The 21191-nt window shown below is 40.8% G+C and overlaps 1 protein-coding gene across 1 annotated transcript in view; it reads right to left on the reverse strand.

The window, feature by feature from the left end:
• clptm1l (CLPTM1 like) overlaps positions 1-12882 on the reverse strand; it is a 30856-nt gene extending 17974 nt beyond the window's left edge. The window contains exons 1-7 of the mRNA XM_063185590.1: positions 12342-12882; positions 12009-12103; positions 11366-11555; positions 8721-8863; positions 7524-7602; positions 6690-6807; positions 4797-4891 (exon numbers count right to left, since the gene is read on the reverse strand). Of these exons, the coding sequence (XP_063041660.1) occupies positions 4797-4891; positions 6690-6807; positions 7524-7602; positions 8721-8863; positions 11366-11555; positions 12009-12103; positions 12342-12506 (885 nt within the window). The 5' untranslated portion in view covers positions 12507-12882. The remainder of the gene's footprint in view (positions 1-4796; positions 4892-6689; positions 6808-7523; positions 7603-8720; positions 8864-11365; positions 11556-12008; positions 12104-12341) is intronic.
• Between the last annotated feature and the right edge of the window lie 8309 nt (positions 12883-21191).

Below are 21191 nucleotides of genomic sequence, written 5' to 3' on the forward strand. Positions count from 1 at the left end.
CCCCCAAAAATGTTCAGGGACCACCCGTCAACTTAATTGACGGGTGCTAATTTGACTGCTAATTTTGATGCAGATCACTTACTTTTTATTCACATTTACAAGCCTACATGAGATTTCAGCTATGTTTAGCTTTGTAATAATGTTACAAATATGGCCTACTGCTAACTTGTCTTGGAAAAATAGAAATCCCCTCGCGGACCACCTGAGCTCTGTTGCGGACAACTAGTGGTCGCCGGACCACACTTTGAGAATCACTGGTCTAGCGTTGCACAATAGGTAGAGCAGATAACAGTGGCTGGGCAAGAAACAGGTCCTCCAGTCACATGCCTCTTTCTGTGTGGCTTGTTCTTTTTTGGATCTGTATAGAGAACCAGTAAGGGGCATTTTTGCCTTTATTTTGAGATAGGACAGTATGAGAGGCGACAGGAAGTGAGTGGGGAGAGAGAGATGGGGGGTAGGATCAGCAAATGACCCAGGCCGGAATTGAACCCGGGTCGCCGGCGTAGTAACCCAGTGCTCTACCGTTAGGCCACGGCAGGGCCTTGGATCTGTACCTGCATAGTGAATCGTAGGGGCCACTGACCTACAAACCCCAACTCCGATGAAGTTGGGACGTTTGGTAAACAGTGAATAAAATCAAAATGCTATAATTTTCAAAACATTCAATCTATTCATTAGATGGAGAATAGTGAAAAGACAACATATTAGGTGTTAAAACCGAGAAAAAATATTGTTTTGGGGGACATATGTATTTATTACTAATTTGATAAATCCAACACGTCTCAAAAGAGTTGGGACGGGGACAATAAATGGCAGCAAATGTCGAGGAAGACTAAAAACAAAACAAAAGACAACACTTAACAGTTAAATACATTAACCGATGAGATGATTTTATATAAAAAACAGTGTTAATTCCTATCTTGGACATGATTTCACCAGCTTAAATGGTGGGTGTATTCCTTGTCATGTTTTGCAATGTTTTCCTTTCTGTAGTGCTTACAGTGTGACAGGTCTTGACCAAAAACCCACCATTTTATCACCTGCTGGTCCTTATGATGGAGCCAAACTGTTAAAACATAGTAGAGAATGCAATTTGACCTTACTATGTGGCAGTAATCGAAGATCTCCCTTCAAAATATAATGCATGAGTGGCTTTTCATGCTGTTTAAAACCCATTTATACCATTCAGCACTGTATTTAACTCTACAGATGAGTGAGAACATCTTAACCAATGCACTACTGCACCCGCATGCCATCATGGAGGCTGACTTTTGAAGCTAGCACTAACACAAGTTGGATGGTCCATTTTTACTGTAGCACAGGATGTGCAATGCTCTATTATTGTAAAAAAAGAATGGACTTCTACAACTTCTGCTGACTTCTGTAAGCAAAGGACAGTTTCCCATGTCTTCTGGGTCTATTTCAAGTGAGCTCAGGTGCTTAGGAGAATGTTACACCCCTGTATCATTTTCATGCATTAAGCATTCTTAATATGGTCAATTTTCAATAGCTCTAATTCCTGGAGTGCTAGAGTGAGACTACAGCCAATATATATTTCATGATGTCATGAACCTATACAATGATTTTATTAACAAAAATATGTCTTATATACACTCAATCGTGGCAAATCAAAGGGAATTCAAAAATGTACAGTGCCCTCCATAATTATTGGCACCCCTGGTTGAGATGTGTTAAAAGCCTTAAAATAAATTCAGTGTTTATTGCAGAAGAATACTGTCACACTGAAAATTGTAGGAAAATGTAGCCTTCAACTCAAATGAATTGTAAGAAAATAAAAAAATCCCTGACTAAAAAATAATTATTTTTCATTAAATCACCTGTTCCAAAATTATTGGCACCCTTAACAATTCCCAGGAAATAAATATAATTGAAGCATTTCTGTCATTTCTACAGTAGTTTACAAAGTTTACCAGAGTATGTAGGAACATTTAATTAGTAATTCATCACTTCCTGTTTCCCTGGGGTATAAATATGACGTGACACCGAGGCCATTTCTCTTATCCACTCTTAAACATGGGAAAGACAAAGGAACACAGCATACAAGTGAGGCAGATGTGCGTCGACCTTCACAGGTCAGGCAGAGGCTACAAGAAGATTGCCACTCAACTGCAGCTGCCCATATCCACTGTGAGAGGAATAATTAAGAAGTTCAAAACAACTGGAACAGTGGTAAACAAGCCTGGACGAGGACCCAAGTTTATTTTGCCACCACGCACAGTGAGGAGGATGGTAAGAGAAATCAAAAGATCTCCAAAGCTCACTGTTACAGAATTACAACAAATGGTAGCATCCTGGGGTCACAAAGTCTACAAATCAACCATCAGGCGCTGTCTACACGCCAACAAGCTGTTTGGGAGGCATGCACGGAGAAAACCTTTCCTCACTCACAATCATAAACGCAAGCGTCTGGAGTTCGCCAAGTGGTATTGGGGCTTCAACTGGGACCGTGTGCTTTGGTCAGATGAGACCAAGATTGAGCTTTTTGGCAACAAACACTCTAAGTGGGTCTGGCGTACCACGAAAGATGCGCATGCTGAAAAGCACCTCATACCCACTGTGAAGTATGGGGGTGGGTCAGTGATGCTGTGGGGCTGTTTCGCTTCCAAAGGCCCTGGGAACCTTGTTAGGGTGCATGGCATCATGAATGCTTTGAAATACCAGGACATTTTAAATCAAAATCTGTTGCCCTCTGCCAAAAAGCTGAAGATGGGTCGTCACTGGGTCTTTCAGCAAGACAATGACCCTAAACATATGGCCAAATCTACACAGAAATGGTTAACCAGACACAAAATCAAGCTCCTCCCAAGGCCATCTCAGTCCCCAGACCTCAACCCCATTGAGAACCTGTGGGGTGAGCTGAAGAGGAGAGTACAGAGGAGAGGACCCAGGTCTCTGGATGATTTAGAGAGATTCTGCAAAGAGGAATGGCTGAAGATCCCTCTGTCTGTCTTTTCCCATCTTGTGAAACATTATAGGAGAAGATTAGGTGCTGTTTTGTTGGCAAAAGGGGGTTGTACAAAATATTAACAACAGGGGTGCTAATAATTGTGACACACATTATTTGATGTCAAATAATTATTTCTTTATGTGGGATTTTTCCCCCACTGAATAAATGCACTTGTATTGAAGGTTGGATTTTTCTCTTTTTTTCCATTAAGGTCCCATATTATTTAGAGAAAAATAATAATAATTGGAAGCTAAAAAACACATCTCAACCAGGGGTGCCAATAATTATGGAGGACACTGTATGTAATAACTATGGTAATTATTCCCTTTGCATCTTTAATTCTGAGTGACTCACCCTCTCTGTGATGATCTTATACCTGGACACCTATATTGTCCGTCAGTACAATTCATTTTGAAATGTTCTTCTTTGTTGTTTTATCTTATTTGGATGTTTACTAAATTTCACTGATCCCCGTCCCAACTCTTTTGAGACGTGTTGGATTTATCAAATTAGAAATGAGTACATATGTCCCCCAAAACAATATTTTTTCTCGGTTTTAACACTTAATATGTTGTCTTTTCACTATTCTCCATCTAATGAATAGATTGAATGTTTTGAAAATGATAGCATTTAAATTTTATTCACTGTTTACCAAACGTCCCAACTTCATCGGAGTTGGGGTTTGTAGATACATGGACAGCGGATGTTCATACATCTAGGTCAGTGGTCGGGGCAGTTGGAAAGCCAATTGTCAGTTCCACTCACAACTTTCACCTTTGCTTAGGGTGCTCCACCAGACTATTTCATGTCATGGAGCCTATACTGTCCTACAAAGCTGGTTCAGGAGTAAACCAGGCTAAGTGAAGAGATAAATCATCTAATAGAGGAGCCTGAAGTACTCATTTATTTATAAAAGGAGGACTCTAGGCTCTTCAATTAAACGATTTACTCCTTAACTTAACCTGGCTTACTCCTGAACCAGCTTTGTAGTAAAGGCCCCTAGCCTGGGGTGCTTTTCTCAAAACCATAGTTGCTAACTACATTAGCTACTTTGTTGTTTGCAATGCAATTTTCCATTGGCAACTACCCAAGTTGCTAACTGCCTAACAACTACACTTCCGAGAAATGCACGCCTGGTTTTCCAAGCTGCTGATGCGCAATATGGTTCAGAGCATCATGCAAAGACAACATCAGCTGTTAAACCTGAGCTTAAGTATTGTTTCAGGAGATATTTATGAACATTTCAGATAAATGTGCCTTTATTTACAATTTACCAAAGTGTCCCAACTCTGAAAATGGAATTGTAGAAAGTACTGATGGACATACTGTACTTGGACGCTCCATTGATGGACCACGTGGTTCAGAGCATAGCTAACAACAAAACAACACCAGCACTTAAAGGGTCATTGTGTAATATGCTTAGTGTTTAATTTCCTGAATGAATGCTGCCCATTCACAAATATAACCTTTTTTTTACAAAAGCTTACCACCACCATCAAATTCTTAGTAGTCATTATGACAGGGGAAATTGCACTTTTTATACATGAATATGGGGATTATGGGGATTTTGAATTTTCAGAATTTGGCATTTTTATCTGCAAAACGTACTGTACTTTGGTCATACTAGTAAATAATAGTTCATTATTTAGCACATGAAAAGATAAAATTTGGCAGTAGACAGCACAGTTCCAATGAGCAGCATATCTGCAATACCTACTCCAGCCACCATCCTACACAGAGCACCTTTAAGTCTTCTGTATTAAAGGGTTGGCTATGAGAGTTGACTTTGGTATGGTGAGGCCTTATGAGTAAAGTGAAACGAACTTACATGGAATGTGGCGACGAAGAAGGTCAAGCCGAGGAAATAGAGGTTAGTGTCCACGAATATGGACTTGATCTCATCTGTATCCTTCTCTGTGAATCCTACAGCAGGCAGAGCAAAAGAAAAGGTTGGACATTCATTCCCTGAACATGCAAGATACTTACTCCCTCCTTAAAATAAGACAACGCCTAACATGAAAAATAAGACACTTTACCTCCTTTATAAACCCTGGCCAACGATTGTAACTGTATTAAGCACCAAAATAGTGGCACACCCCTTTAAGCAACAGCAGAGGCTGTAATTTCACTAACAAGGACACAAGCTATTGCAAAAAAACTGTATAACGTAAATGTATAACTAGAAATGCACTCCAAGGAAGCTGTTTGATAGAACATTTGACTGTTACACCGTATTTATTAAAAGCCTTTCTGCCTTCTGTTCTGTCTGTGGAATTAGAAACTGGAATGTCAAAATTCACCCTATCCCGCAAAGGAGAACATTTTTTTAAACAATCCCTGGATCCGGATCACTACCAGAATGTAATCACTTGTTCCTCTTGTCATTTCCAACAACTCCACAAAATTTTATCAAAATCAATGCATAACTTTTTGAGTTATCCCGCTGAAAGACACCAACACCACCGAAAACATAACCTCCTTAGCGGAGGTAATAACAACTAAAAAAAGGGTATATTACAAGGTCACATCAATTCATATCAAATGAGGAACAGAAATAAAATGTGTCATAATGATTCGTGTACTTGTACAACCAGCTGGACAACAGTATTTTCTAGTCAGTCTTTGATGAGTGTTTGCATGCAGAGATAACCAATCACGACAACCACCAAGCACAAGAGAAAGCCAAGAGGCCAAGAAGAAAGGTTGCAAATAACATTCTGCATTCTTGCGCAATGGTTTTGCAATGCAGACAGAATTACACACACAAAAGTGAATATAGGGGTTAAAGTGAAAGTGAAGTGAAAGCCTGTTGGGAAACTCCAACTCCCATTGTCATTGTGACACAACACTCCACAGCACACAACTTGTCAAGTGAACACTGCACACAACGAAATTGTATGTATGCCTAACCCGTGCAAGGGGGCATTACTGAATAGGCAATGAATCAGCTTCCTAATCCACTAAAACAAAAACAATAATCTAATCCATACAATAGTGGCATTAGTTGTTTTTCTACCACCCTGACGTGTGCTACTCCTAAAATATCTGCATCTGTTTCCCATAGTGGGTGTACCTGTAACATGGAACGCACCTAAATCTGATGAAAATGCACCATGTTTCACACAACATCCAATGTTCAGATGAGGCATAAGATGCTTTGAGGGCCAACTTTGTCTTGCGGGCCAAAAATTGGGCAGCTCTGTCTGATCCCCATCCTCATCCCTTAACCCATTTTAGCCTGATGCTGTGTATTATTTAACCTTTGGCGCCTGGAGCGACATATACGCTGCATTCAGGCTCAGGAGATTTGAGACTTTTTTTTATTACAAATGTGGTATAGAGGTAATGGTATAGAGCTGAATGAACACATTCTAATGCAAAATGAGGGTCCTAGCTTTTAAATGCCACTTATTGCATGTTTTTTATGTACTTCAGAGGTTGAGATATTTAGGTTTTAATAGGCAGAGGGCACATTTTCTCAAAAAGGGCCAAGGCATTCAGCAGGCCTTTTTTGCAGGTGCCTTCGGCTAAAATGGGTTACCATGTGATCTCACGGTACTAACATAGTAGAGCAACAGGCGGATGATGTGAAACGGCTATAGCCTCCACATCCCTCACCAAAATGTTCAATAGGGACACAGTGTGGCATTTAACTGTACTAACATAGTGGCACAGCATACGAATGTGAAACAGCTGTAGCGTCCAGCGCCACATCCCTTACCAAAATGTTGAAGGGAGAAGACGGCGTCTTGCATGTGAATCCAAAAGCGCAGCCTGCCCAGTGAGATGGTGTCATAGGAGATTGTGAGAGGAACCTCTTTTGTGGTGCTGTTGATTTCCTGGGGGAATGCATTAAGCGTCACACGCATCACATGCATCAAGTGTCAGTCACACAGAAAGCCTATGGTCACGTGTGCTCTACCAAAAACATGCAAAACTGTGTTTCAAGTCAATGTGCTGAACCATACAACCGGCCTAATTTTATGCCTGGGCCAGGGATATATCAAATTTCACACCAGTTATAAGCTGCCAACAGGTATTTTAGTGCTGACATTTCTTTCCGACATTGTGAAGGGCTCTTTTCGGAAATGTCAACACAGATACGAAATGTTGGGAGGATACGACGGGTGTCGTGAACTTTACATTAATCCACTCTTAATACATGCTGCAAATGTCATTCTCTCTCGTCATTACCAAGTCACATTGTACAGCAGGAGGAGACCAGGGGCCTGTACTAACAAGCTGGTTCAGGAGTAAACCAGGTTAAGTTAAGAGGTAAATCATCTAATAGAAGAGACTGGAGTACTGTGTTCTTAAGAAAATGAGGACTCCAGACTCTTAGATGATTTACCTCTTAACTTAACCTGGTTTACTACTTCACTACTTTATGGGCTACAATCCTACTGGAAAACATTTGTCATGGCGATACTTAGCTGCCTTTTTATACAACAGGAAACCAAAGGGGAAGTGACTCATGCAAACACTGTCTTCCAGAGAAAAACGTGTTTAACATGCTCAGAGATTACAGATCAAATGACGTGAAGCGATTACATACCATCAAGTCTTTCACTCTGTTGCTCAACTCGTCTACAAACAGCAATGGCAAATACACCATCTTCTTCCCATGCTGATGTCTGGTACAGGAATAATATATGTTAATATTCAATACATGAAGAGTTTCGTTGCAAAAAAGGTGTATCCACCATTTTTGACTTTTGCATTCTATTTTTGGAAATGACTGTTCAGAAGTCATATCATCTATGTGTGAATTATTCCTATTCAAATATTTTGAGAATAGACTTTTTAAACCTATATAAATGCATTTTGCAATGCAATGGAATTCCCAATACAAACATGTAGATTTCACAAAATTCAACAAAACGGCTATACACTGTTTTGCAATGAAACTCTTCATATCCAAAATACAATGAACTTTTTCAAAACTCACATCACCCAATACTGTACTTAATACAAAACATGGGTCAGGAGCCATAAACGTGGCGAGGCTATATTGGAACTAGATAATGTGGCTACTGTGTATTATGACTTATATCTATTTATGCTATAAATATAGAAATGACCTGCTATCCATAATGCCCTGCTTCACTGCATACAATAGACTGCTTCCTCTCTGGCCTCTAATGGTGAAGACAGTGTGGGGAAACTTCATTTTCTACAGGAACTAGTTCAAAATTCAGTTCACACATTTCAAAATGAACTAGTTTGTTCATAGTTCATTATTGTTCATAATGAATAGTTCATGCATAGTTTCCAAAAATGAACTAGACATACTGTAGTTTTTTTTTTTTTGCAAGAGATTGCAAAGCCTATATAAAACCACAGACAGGCATTCATTTTTGATCAGAACAGTGAAAATATACGTGTTAGATGTCATTTTATATTAATGGGGCTTTTTTGACATGTATTTGGCTGGGGTTTCACCTGAACTGCTATCAACCAGCCGCTTCCAGGGGATGTCCTAGTGCTAGTGTTGTACTTAAACTATGAATGTACTTCTACCTTTACTTTTGACACCTATGATGATTATGGAATTGGTCATGGAATTGGAAGGTTGCAGGTTCGAACCCCATATTCTCCATGGCTCAAGCTCCATGGAGCAAGGCACCTAACATTGCCCCAGGGACTGCAACCAATACCTTGTACCGAAATAGAACTAAGCCGCTTGGCTGAAAAATGTCAGGTTGGTGTAACGCAATCTGACAATTTAAGGCATAAGTGACTATATACTCACATTTTCAGATAGCGGTGCACATCGGCCGGCAGTGCGTTGCGGTCAAACACAAACTCCTCGGACACCACGTTCAGCGTGAGTCGCGTGCGCCAGTGGGATATGGGTTTCTCTGCACCCTGCTCCGACCTACGCTGCTCCTTGGGCTGGGGAAAGGAAACATTTTAGCTTGCATCTCACTTCATTACATTTAAAAGTATATATTGCCATACAATGATATAATAATGGAATGACCTTGTCCCATCACAATTCATATGTCATTCCATTCTCCAGTTTGCAGACAGTGAAAATGGGATAGACCCCGAAACGTCTGTTACTCCAATTTATGTCCTCAGACGTTTTTAGTTGTTTTTCTGCTTAAAAGGGGCACATGGTAGGATGTCGCTTGCACGGTGCCCGTGGCATGCCTGTCTCAAAATCTACACCGTAATGAAAAAATGCTGTTCAAATAAACTAGCTGTGAGAATGTTTTTCATCACGGAATGCCAGCAGTTGATACGAATTTGAGTACGGTATGTAAAGCGATTTTTCGCATGAAAAGTGTTTCCCACCATGACACTCCTTCGGACTGCTCTGTCAAAAAGTTGCATTTGGGCTTTTCTGACAGCGGACCGTGGAAGCGGCCACGAGAGTCATCATTCAGTTACGAACGATTCACATAACCATTGACTGACTCGGGACGGTGATTAATTAAACCCTTAAAGCCCTTTTAATATACATTTTAAGACAAGCCTTGGCTGATCCTCATTCTTTTGTTAAGTAATTTTAACTTTTTATGAGTGGACACACAAAGTGATACACAATCAAAGATGAGGCACAGGCGCCAACCTTTTGTTTCTTACAAAAAAAATCCTTACAACATGCAGATCATTGTTTTGCAAGAACACACACATACTGTATGGCATTTTGTCTTTGCTTGTACGTATGTGATCCTGCATGGCCAGAAAAGTGAATAGCAATTTGTACCTACGGATTTGGTACAATAACATGGAATTTGCCTATGTGTACTTTGATCCAATCTGTCCATCTATGGAACGTGGGCCAAACAAATCACAAACCAAACCATTTATCATCTGTCAGATAAAGGGGAGGTGTAGTATTTATGACTCAGAGGTCTGTGTTTGGCTTGGCTCTGCAAATATTTTATACAAGTTAGAGGGGGAGGGGCAGCTGCTTTTGGCCTCTTGCCTTCTGTAACAGTACAAATCTCATTCAACATATTGTACTGTAGCACTACTTTCAGTGCCAATACAATGAGCTTCGCTGCTATATACTGCTGCTATATAAGTATTGTACAAAGGCAACTTGGAGATTTCATTACTGCCATTAATGAGCACATTCTAACACCTTTGTTTCCCAGATTCACAAGACCTGCTTTTGTTTGTTTGTTTGTTTTTACAACCAGGGCTCCTAAACCTTCATATTTCACGGAAATGGACATGAACCCACTGACGTAATGTACGAACATCTTCATTGCCAAAAATGATGATGATCGGCCATCCCACCTGCATCCCACCGGCCATCCCACCTGCAAGACTTATGGATGAAGAGTGCGGGAATGTAAGATGTAGGCAATTATATTGGCCTCGAGGAACACACTGGGTGTAGAATATGGACCAATATTGTCCAGATGTCCCTGGCAACATGCCGGGGCCAATAATAAGAACTACTGTAATGTACACTGACATACGTTATTGGCTATTTCACTCCAGTACATTTGCATATTTAGATGCAACCTTGATTAATCTAACACCCCCAACCAAGACCCCTAGCCGCTTGAAGAATGTTAGGTGTGAGTATGATACTTTGGATTTGAAAGTTGTCTTGTAAAGGCGCTGGGGGCCAGATGAAATTGCCCTGAGGGCCGCATGTGGCTCCCGGACCTTAGTTTGCCCACCTCTGATGTAGGCTAGGGGGTGGCAGTGCACTACTCCAAGGGCCAGCTGGTCGTCCCTCGTACCAGGCTCAAGGCCACCAGTGACAGAGCCTTCCATGTAGCTGCTCCTATTCTTTGGAATAATCTGCCCGACCACATCCAGAATGTCCCTTCACTGGCCATATTTAAAGGGACACTGTGCAGGAAATGGTCAAAAAAGGTACTGCAACTATGCTGCTCATTGAAACGGGGCTGCCTATTGCCAAATTTGATATTTACATGAAAGTTTACTAAGTAATAAACACATATTTTCTAGTATGGTCCAAGTACAGTCATTTTTGCAGCTAAAAATTGCTACTTTTGGAAATTCAAAATGGCGGACCATGGAGAAGATCCCCCTTTTCATGTATGAAAAATGCAAATTTTCCAGTCATAATGAATACTTAAAATTTGATGGTGGTGGTAAGTATTCATGAAAAAGCTAACATTATTGAATGGGCAGCATGGATTCTGGAAATAAACAACTAAAAATCTCACACAGTGTCCCTTTAAACAACACCCTAAGACATCTCTTCCTGGAGGCTTATGGCTGCTAGTTCCACAAGCACATTCACTTACATGTGTGCACGCACTCACACACTGACACGCACACACATGCAAACATTCCTACATGATACCTTGTTAAGCGACCTTGGGTGTTTCGAAAGGCGCTATATAAAACGAAAGTATTATTATTATCATCATTATTATTATTATTATTACTAATACTCACACTGGGCTCCTCTTGGCCTGCGATGAGGCTGACCTCGGGTGGTTTGGGGAGCATGTAGGTGGTGAGCTGGGTGACCTGGTGCACCTGCCGGGGGTCCTGCCAGGGAGACACCCCTGCTTGGTGCACAAACACCAGGGCATACAGGGTGCCATTCTTACGAGTCTTCTTAGGCAAGCTGATGTTCACCTGCCTTCATGAAAAAAGAAAAAGATAGTACGGTACAACAGTGAGCATGGATGCTATGGGAAATCATCATTTAAGATTGTAATATAACTGCTCTTTATCATTGTATTCTATATAAAATATGAGGGGGTCTTTTCCTGTCCTATGTCATGCTGTGTTTTTGTCATGGGTGTGTGTGTGTGTGTATGGGATGAGGGGGTGAGGGATTATAGGCCTATTTGTCTTGTGTTTTTTCTGTTTTTGTAACTATCAGATGCACTGGCAATAGCACAGAACACATTTCTGCAAAGACAGATAAATCTATCTATCTATTTGATGTGTGTGTAAATAATTTCATTCTACATTGATTTTACGGAACAGTGATCGTTAACCTATATTCTCCCCAAACAAAAGGACAACATGTAGGCCTACGATATTTATTTATAATTGTGGTGGCCTATTCGCAAGTACATCGGCTTACCTCTCAAATTTGGAATGCAAATCGAAATCCTCCTCTTTCAGAATGAGTGTGTGGCCCCCTTCTGCGTTGTGTCGCACGGCAGTGTACACGCTGAGCTGCAAGACGGGGTGAAATGTCAAAGTAGCCTAGGAATCGACTCCAGCTGCGAGCGCTCCACTAAACATGACGTGTCAGTCAAAATTCGTGCTCTTGACGATCAACATGGTCAATCATCAAACATGATCAGGCAGGAATGCACCTGAATTGATCATTTTGCTTGGGGATAGGTCACAATTACATTACATTTCCCCTGAGTCAAATACAGAAACAAGAAGTCGAGAAAGGCGCGCTTACCTCCAGTCGTTGTTTTCCTGTCAAATACGGGCTGATGCAGCTTTCGCTTTTGGGATTTTCACATGGCTTGGTATATACAATGCCATACATCACCCAGCAAGTATGTAGGACGTACACAATAAAGACGCCAATGATTAAGGTTGTAAAAGACGTTTTGTGAAACATCTTTCTTCCTTGGTCTCCGAGAGTGTACACAAAGGGAGAAAATACTGAAACTGCACGCGACAGCCGGCGAACTATGTGCTAGAAAAGAAAATATGTGTATAAATACGAGAAATAATTATAAATGCCGGTGGGTTCATTTCTCCAGTCTGAATCCGTCGTTAGTGCATGGTACCGATGGAGGAGGCTACAACAGCGTAGCCCACTGTAGCATGTTCATCTACGTCATTGCAAATGATAAACAAACAAACACGCAGGACAGAAACTACACATTTATATGAACGACGAACCTATCATAAGGCATGCACTATCCGAGTAAAAATAATTTGGATTTTTGACACAAAATTATCAGCGTGGAAAAATGACTTCCTTCGTCCATTTCCTGGTGTAGGCGTGTTCGTCTACTGGGCATGCGTGCACTGCGTGTAAGGCCAAGTATGTTCAGATGCAGAATGAGAGCTCCAGCCCCTCCCATTATCCCATACACTCCCATAGCCATCCTCTATCGCAGAGCGCTCATATGGCAAGCCATTTTAACATTTAGCCAGACTGGTACAGGTATGTGTTGCAGATTATCTGTAATTCCGTTTTGCCTAGTCAAAATTAGCAACTACATTCCTCCTATAATAGTCATTTCAGATACCCATAAAGAATTCTGTATGAAAGCGAAGTGAAAGCCCAACTGGGAAACTCCAACTCCCATTGTGACACAGCACACAAGTGTTCACTGCACACAACGAAATTGCATTCATGCCTCAACCGTGCAAGGGGGCAGCCCCCAATGGCGCCCCTAGGGAGCAGTGCAGCGGGACAGTACCATGCTCAGGGTACCTCAGTCATGGAGGAGGAATGGGGGAGAGCACTGTTTAATTACTCCTCCCACCAAACTGGCGGGTCGGGAGTCGAACCGGCAACCTTTGGGCCACAAGTGTGACGCTCTAAAAATATATATTATTTTCTAGAAAGTGCTCACACAAATGGGAAGAAATATATCCAGAAAATCTTTGCAATAATATGTGTCTTTACTTTGAAAATAGAACAACAACATAAGCTTCCAAATCTTTCACAGCTTTTGCATGCCCTCACACACCCACCCTCTACACCAGCACATACATACATCCAATACAACACCTACTTCACACACACATACACCTACAGGTGAGCTATAGAATGTCTCTTTCTCTTTCTCTCTCTCTCTCTCTCTCTCTCTCTCTCTCTCTCTCTCTCTCTCTCTTTCTCTCTCTCTCTCTCTCTCTCTCTCTCTCTCTCTCTCTCTCTCTCTTTTTCTCTCTATCATTGTCTCGTAAGGTTTCAGTTGAAGTGCTTTTTTAAAATTATTTTTTATTTTATTTATTCTCTGTCTTTGTTGGTTTGTTTGTTTTTGTCTATATGTTTGTCTGCGTCAACTGTCTATTGTCATTTACGTATTTGGGAAAAAAAAAAAAAAAAAAAAAGTTTATCTGGTAGTAGGCTGAAAAGTCATTGAATTATATTAAGAAAAAAATTAAGAAGAAACAAGAAGAGAGAAGGGGAAAAAAGGATGGTGATGATGATCATGACGATGACGATGATGATGATGATGATGATGAATGTGTTATATTGAAATGAACTGTAAGCCTTGTGAACAATCCTACCAATAAACAAAGTAACAAAAAAAGTGTGACGCTCTAACCGCACATGACTGCCCCTGTATAGAGCAAATGACGTCACTATTGCCATTCATTTCAACGGGTGACATCATTTCGGATATCCACAACATTGCAAATATCTGCAACTGAATTATATCCTCGAAACGTGGAGCGTTTGTGCGCTATGTCCGCGTCCGCCACGTTAGGTCTTTGTGTTAACACGATAACTTATGAACGGATGGTTGGATTTGTCTCTAGGGTAGGTTCATGAACTGATTAGATTTTGGAGTCCAACACTGTCAAGATGGCTGAATTCAAGATGGCTGAATTTTTGTTGGCCCATAACTTCTGACCAGTTGGATGGATTTGTCCCAAATTCGGTGTGTTAATGCATAGGTCCGTTAACTGATTAGATGTTGGAGGCCAGCACTTTCAAGATGGCTGAATTCAAGATGGCTGAATTTTTGTTTGGCCCATAACTTCTGACCTGTTGGATGGATTTGTCCCAGATTCGGTGTGTTAGTGCTCTAAGGTAGATTCACACACTGATTAGATTTTGGAGGCCAACACTTTGAAGATGGCGGAATTTTCATTTGGCCCATGACTTCTGACTGGGGAGATTGATTTGCCCGGTAACATTTAATTTTGATGGTTCACTATTATAGTGGATCTACCTCATTAGGTACAGTGTAATAACCAGTGTAACAATATGTAATTGCATGTAATACAGCTACACACAAATACATGATGTAAGTACAAAATTGGTACATGGTGTTACACTACATGGTTTTAAATATTGTGACACTGGTTATTACCTTGTACCTAATGTGGTAGATCCACTGTAATAGTGAACCATTAAAATAGTGTTACCATTTGCCCCATATTTTTTTTGTTTCGTTTTCACAATAGTCGTTTGGTTTTAAGCACGTCACTGATCTATGATATATATTAAATATATTTATTTTATATTTTGTATTCAATATATAAGTTTATAAATAGGAGGAATGATGGGGGACTGGAAACATCACATTTCGGGGATATACCTTTAGCAGTCGGAGCCGACTGCATAGGCCTAGTTGTCACTAAGCTTTGGTTAGAAATCAGTAGCAAATATGGAGTCACTCACGATGGTAGGGTGTTTATTGTTGTTTAAAAAAAACGGCCATCTTAATAGCCTACTTTTCTTGTAGCACCCATCTCAAGTCGATGTTAAGAAATTGGCACTTAAAAATATCTGGCTTTCAAACTAGACGGTGACCCCAGAAGAAACACTTTAAAAAGTAGAACCATTCAAAGATCTACTGTACTTTGTGGCATTAAGACAGAGATTGCCTGCTTGTGACCTCATGACGTCACCGACGACAGAAAATTAATTCAATATCTTGCAAAAGCACAACTCTAATGTAATTTCCTCATTTGCAATTGGGATGGTGAATGTTTTAGTCCCCCAAAAATTGTTTTGGTCAGGCTGACTTTATCGTTTTCTCGAGGTGGGGCGTCCGCAAAATACAAGGCAACAAGCACAAGTGGAGGACGGAAGTCTGCATATTGAAATGCACCCATGGATGAAGAAGCTGATGAGAATTCTTACAGTAAAAGTGTGCTCAATGTGTAGCCTGGCAAGCCAGACTACATGTCAGATTACATGTGAATATTTAGTCTGGCCCCGATCAATGAGTTATCGGAAGATTGTTGATGGGAACATCCTGTTGTTTTTCAAACTGTATCTGTGCCTATTGGCCAACTCTTTGTCGTCACTCCCTCAAAACCCTGTCTGCTTTGCATCCGAAAGATTCAAAACAAATCTCCTGTGTTGTGATTGGTCTGCCAGTTTCAGGGCATGGGGCTAGAGGCTAGACCCACTCGCAGGCAATAGGCTCGGTCGCAACCACGCAGGAAAAGATTTGATCAAAACGTGATTTGCTAGGTCTTAAAAAGGAGGGGATAACTGCGTCGCAACCAAGCTGGACACATCAGGACGACGAGATTTCAACAGCGGCAAAGAAGGTGGATCTATAGGTCTGTGGGTGGATCTACCTTTTTTGACAGCGGGGCGCCCTCTCGTGGAATTAAATAATCATGGCGCTAATTCCATGGCGCGCTTACCAACGTTGGCACATGCTTGTGAAATCCGAGACTCTCTCTGCTTCTCGGAGAGAAATTGGGTGGTCTTGAGGTAGAGATACAGGTTACCACTCGGTGAATCATGGTACAACTCTTAGTTAAATTTGTGATGATTTGGCTTCACTTCCATGTAATAATTCAGTTAATTAGTACTCACTTTAGGCTATTCATTTTGTGTTTTGGGACCAAAGTCGTCATTCAGATAGAACCGTTTAAAAATTACTTAACAGCGCCAACCCCTCCTGCGAGGATTGAACCCAGGTGTTCAATATGTAGCTTTACCATGGCGCGCCAACCACTTGCGTCCTCCACTTGTGCTTGTGGCCTCGTTCCGCCTTCTGGCCCAACCTCCATGGACAAAACAATACATTTTCCCCGCTGTAAGCCTAGCCACAACCACTTTTGGGGGACTGTTTTTCATTCACCATCTCAATTCCAAATGAGAAAAAGACTTTACAATTGAGCTTTTGCAAGATATTGATATATAATGCTGTTGTCAGTGATGTCATCATGATATACCGGTATTACGTCCTGGTTCGAGGCCACAAGCACAAGTGAAGGAAGCAAGGTTGCATATTGGAACGCACACAATGTGGGGATAAGTGGTAAGAGCAGACGGCACTTGCTCCAATTCCAGCCAGATACAGGCCTATAGGATTTAGGTCACTAGCGGCACTAGTACTTTAGGTGGCAGCAGTGCAACATTTCGGATACCAGCTCATGCTCCTCAGTATGGAAGGAATGGCCCCGCATCCCCCTTTGAAATAACCCTGTGCCAGTGATCCCTAAGAGCTGGAACAATTTATATTTTTCCAGTATATAAAAACTGTTTTTCAACTTGCGAATACACACACACACACATACACACACACACACACACACACACACACACACACACACACACACACACACACACACACACACACACAAACAAACACACACACACACACACACACCACACACGGGAGCATGTACTGGCCCAACCTGCTGCTCTCCTCATAGAGGTACAATTATATTAGTCTAACCCTTTCATGCACGCACCATGATATTGATTTTCTCACTCATAATGAAGCTAATATGAAGAATCTGTTGGAATTTTTCGAAAATATCTTTTTATGTCAAAGTTATTTTACTGCACGTATGTGGACACTGCGCATCAAACGAGTGAAAAGTTATACAGGCCTATACTTTCAAGTTCAAAGTAAGCTGTTTTATTCATTTTGTATGGCATTTTATGTTATATAACAACACAATATAACACTTTAACACCAGATATAACTGTAATTAACCAACAAACATAGCTTTATAAAGAAAAAATGTAGGCCTAAAATCAGCAATGTTTATATAGGCGGCTATAGAAAAATATGTGTGAAATTTAAGTGAACAAAAACCTCAGTTTGATTCAACACATGTGAACAAAAAGCTCCGTTTGATTCAGCATGTATTCTAGGCCAATCCTACATCGTTTATATTGTCCCTGAAAGATAATATGAAATTTGCCTCCAGACACATGCGTTCTGTCATTCATCAGCATTTTCAAGTATTTTCTGTAAAAATATAGTGTTAAATAGACCCCCTATTATAAAAGTAAGTTATTTTACTTTACCAAGGACAGGCACTGCGACAGATAATTAAATCCATGTCTGAAGCAGCTGAAAGAAGCAGCCAGTGGATTGGCTGAAGCGGAAGGACCCCTGCTGGGCTCAAAAAACATCAGGACCCACTCACTAGGCTCACTCACCCAACACCCTTTCTCCCAACCAGGAGATAAGGGACCAAGGTGTGCGGTCAGTTCCAAGCCTGACTCAGGGGAGTGGACGCCCCTGCCGTGCATAGTACAATGGACTTGTAATCGGGTATGGGACACAATCTCGGGCTTGATCACCCCATAGCTGGCCACCTTTGATGAGGGTGTCTAGTGTTGAAGGGCCGAAACACCCCCTGATTCGAAGGAACACTACTGACGATGTGTCCTAAATTGACAAGGTACAACCCCCCACACCACTCTCACCATCAAGGAAGCTTATGTAACTCATGTGTTACACATCTAATGGCACAATGGATAGTAACACCATCTCGTCCAGTGTTTTATGAATCTATGTTACCTTATGTCATATTACAGACATTTACACATTATATATTACAATATTAAACCAACAAAGATGAAAAAAAGAAAAAAAACTGTCAATTAAGCAATATTTCGCTATGGCAAGATTTTTGGGAAACCTTTTTTCATGTGGAAAAAACCTTCAATTCTGATAGAAGACACATCTGTATTTGATTCAGCACGTATTCTAGGTCAATCCTACTTCATTTATGTTGTCCCTGTATGGAAGGTAATATGAAATGTTCCTCCAGACACATGAGTTTTGTAGTCATTCATCAGCATTTTCAAGTATTTTCTGTAAAATATAGCCTAGTTTAAATAGACCCCCTATTATGAAAGTAAGTTATTTCACTTAGCCTACTTTCCATATTACCTTATGTCATATTACAACTTTATATGACACTTACACACTATATATTGCATTATTTAACCAGCAAGGATGAAAAATATAAGAAAAAACTGTAAATTAAGCAATATTTAAATACACAGCTATGGCAAGATTTATGGGGATTTTTTTCTGCATGTGGGAAAAACCTTCAATTCTGATGAAGACACATCTGCATTTGATTCAGCATGTATTCTAGATCATTCCTACATCATTTGTGTCATCTTTGTGGTGACAGAAACCTGAAATATGCCTATAGACACACACATGCGTGAAACACTAATTTTAGGTAGTTTTTCCTGAACTTATGAAATGAAAAGTGTTTAAATGTGCCTTAGCGCAGGACTATGGCTCTCTGTAATGTCATAGCAATGCAGTTATGATGTAGTTAAGCATTTTCAGCAAGTGAATAGGTCAGTGACCCCTGCTGCAGTAAGAGGCTACATATGTTTAAAAAAAAACAATAATTTATTCCACACTATAATCATTATAAATGCTAATAACACATATAGTCTAGAGGATATGTCGAAAAGATGTTCACTTCCGGAAGAAAGCACGAAAATTGGTATACAGGGGGTTTTGGGGATGCTGATTCCAATTAGAAGCGGCTCCACGCTCGCAAACGAAGGGATCTACTTCAAAAACATGAAATCCAAGATGGCCGCCATCGCAAAAAACTGTATTTGTTTTGAGCCATAACTTTGGATCTGGTTGTTATATGAGCATGATCTTGGTGTCAAAATTTAGGTTTTGTGGCCCAATAATTTCATTTAAAGGCAATATAAGCCTCTAACTAAAGATATGACAAAGATATAGGGTGCAACAATTGCAGCAATCACATTGACGCATTTGTGTGAACTGTGCTGATTTAAGAACGCGAGACATGATGATTTATGTTAGGCTTGGTGTATCCTATTCTAAGGTACTAGGGATTTGTAAGTATGTATTCATGTTCCTGGACTCAAATACAGTGTTGCCAATTTGGTGACAAGATTTTTTGGTGACTCTGGCTACTTTGAAAAACTCTTCATTTAAGTGACAAAATCATTGTTTTTCAACATAACTGCAGCTCTGCGTAGCCGTGCACACATCTTTTCTAGAGATTTGCGTTGCATGCGTGATGCTGTGACGTCATACGTAACGTCATCTGGTGACTTCTAGCGACTTTTCAGAGAGCCAATAGTGACTTCTGCTGAATTTGTTTTGGCAACACTGCTCAAATAAGCCTTTACATCATGTTTCAACACATTCCAACACAAAGCGTGTCCTGCATGTCCTGTGCAATATACCCCCGCAGGAGATAAAAGTACTGATCTGAATGTACGCATCATGAGATATCATTCAACTTGATTTGTTCAGCTACTGTATATGGCTGTATATGGCTGCATAAAGCCTATGTGATATTTAGCACCCAACTTGCAACTTTGAGTTTATGAATTTAGGATCATGAGTATCAACTTTTTTCAATCAAGCCATATTCTGTTCACTCATAATTTATATCTGGAAGAAAATAAATCAATAATAATAATAATAAGACTGCATTTCCAGAGAGACAATGCTATTAGTATGCTTGCGGCTTATGCACACACACACACACAGAGCTGTTGTATACACACACAGAAACACGAGGGAAAGAGATCGAGATCTGTGTGTGTGTGTGTGTGTGTGTGTGTGTGTGTGTGTGTGTGTGTGTGTGTGTGTGTGTGTGTGTGTGTGTGTGTGTGTGTGTGTCTGTCTGTCTGTCTGTCTGTGCGAGAGAGAGAGAGAGAGAGAGAGAGAGAGAGAGAGAGAGATGTGTGTGTGTGTGTGTGTGTGTGAGAGAGAGAGAGAGAGAGAGAGAGAGAGAGAGAGAGAGAGAGAGAGTGGAAGAGAGAGAGAGAGAGAGAGAGAGAGAGAGAGAGAGAGAGAGAGAGAGAGAGAGAGAGAGAGAGAGAGAGAGAGAGAGGTGTGTGTGTGCGTGTGTGCATGTATGAATATGCTTCAGGTGCCTTTCAGCAATGGGTGGGTAGGGAGAGGTAAGGGTGGGATTCGAACCTGCAACCCTCTGACAGACCAACACCCTACCCAGTAGGCCACTGCCACTTACTGTATAGAGTGGCCACAGCAGAATATTAGGCCACGGTTGCCCAGGTGACAGCAGAGGTCTAAAGTTCTACAAGGCTGCGTGTGTGTGTGTGTGTGTGTGTGTGTGTGTGTGTGTGTGTGTGTGTGTGTGTGTGTGTGTGTGTGTGTGTGTGTGTGTGTGTGTGTGTGTGTGTGTGTGTGTGTGTGTGTGTGTGTGTGTGTGTGTGTGTGTGTATGAATGAAGATTCTAATGGTGACAGTTTGGCAGTCAATAGCTGAGTAATATGTGCAGCCTTATTTTTACGCTGTCATATCTCCAAAAGTTTTGCAAGTTGTTAGATGATATTGACACACAAATGGCACAACCCTGCTCTTCATGT

The sequence above is a fragment of the Engraulis encrasicolus genome, chromosome 20, assembly GCF_034702125.1.
Source record: "Engraulis encrasicolus isolate BLACKSEA-1 chromosome 20, IST_EnEncr_1.0, whole genome shotgun sequence".
NCBI lineage: Eukaryota > Metazoa > Chordata > Actinopteri > Clupeiformes > Engraulidae > Engraulis > Engraulis encrasicolus.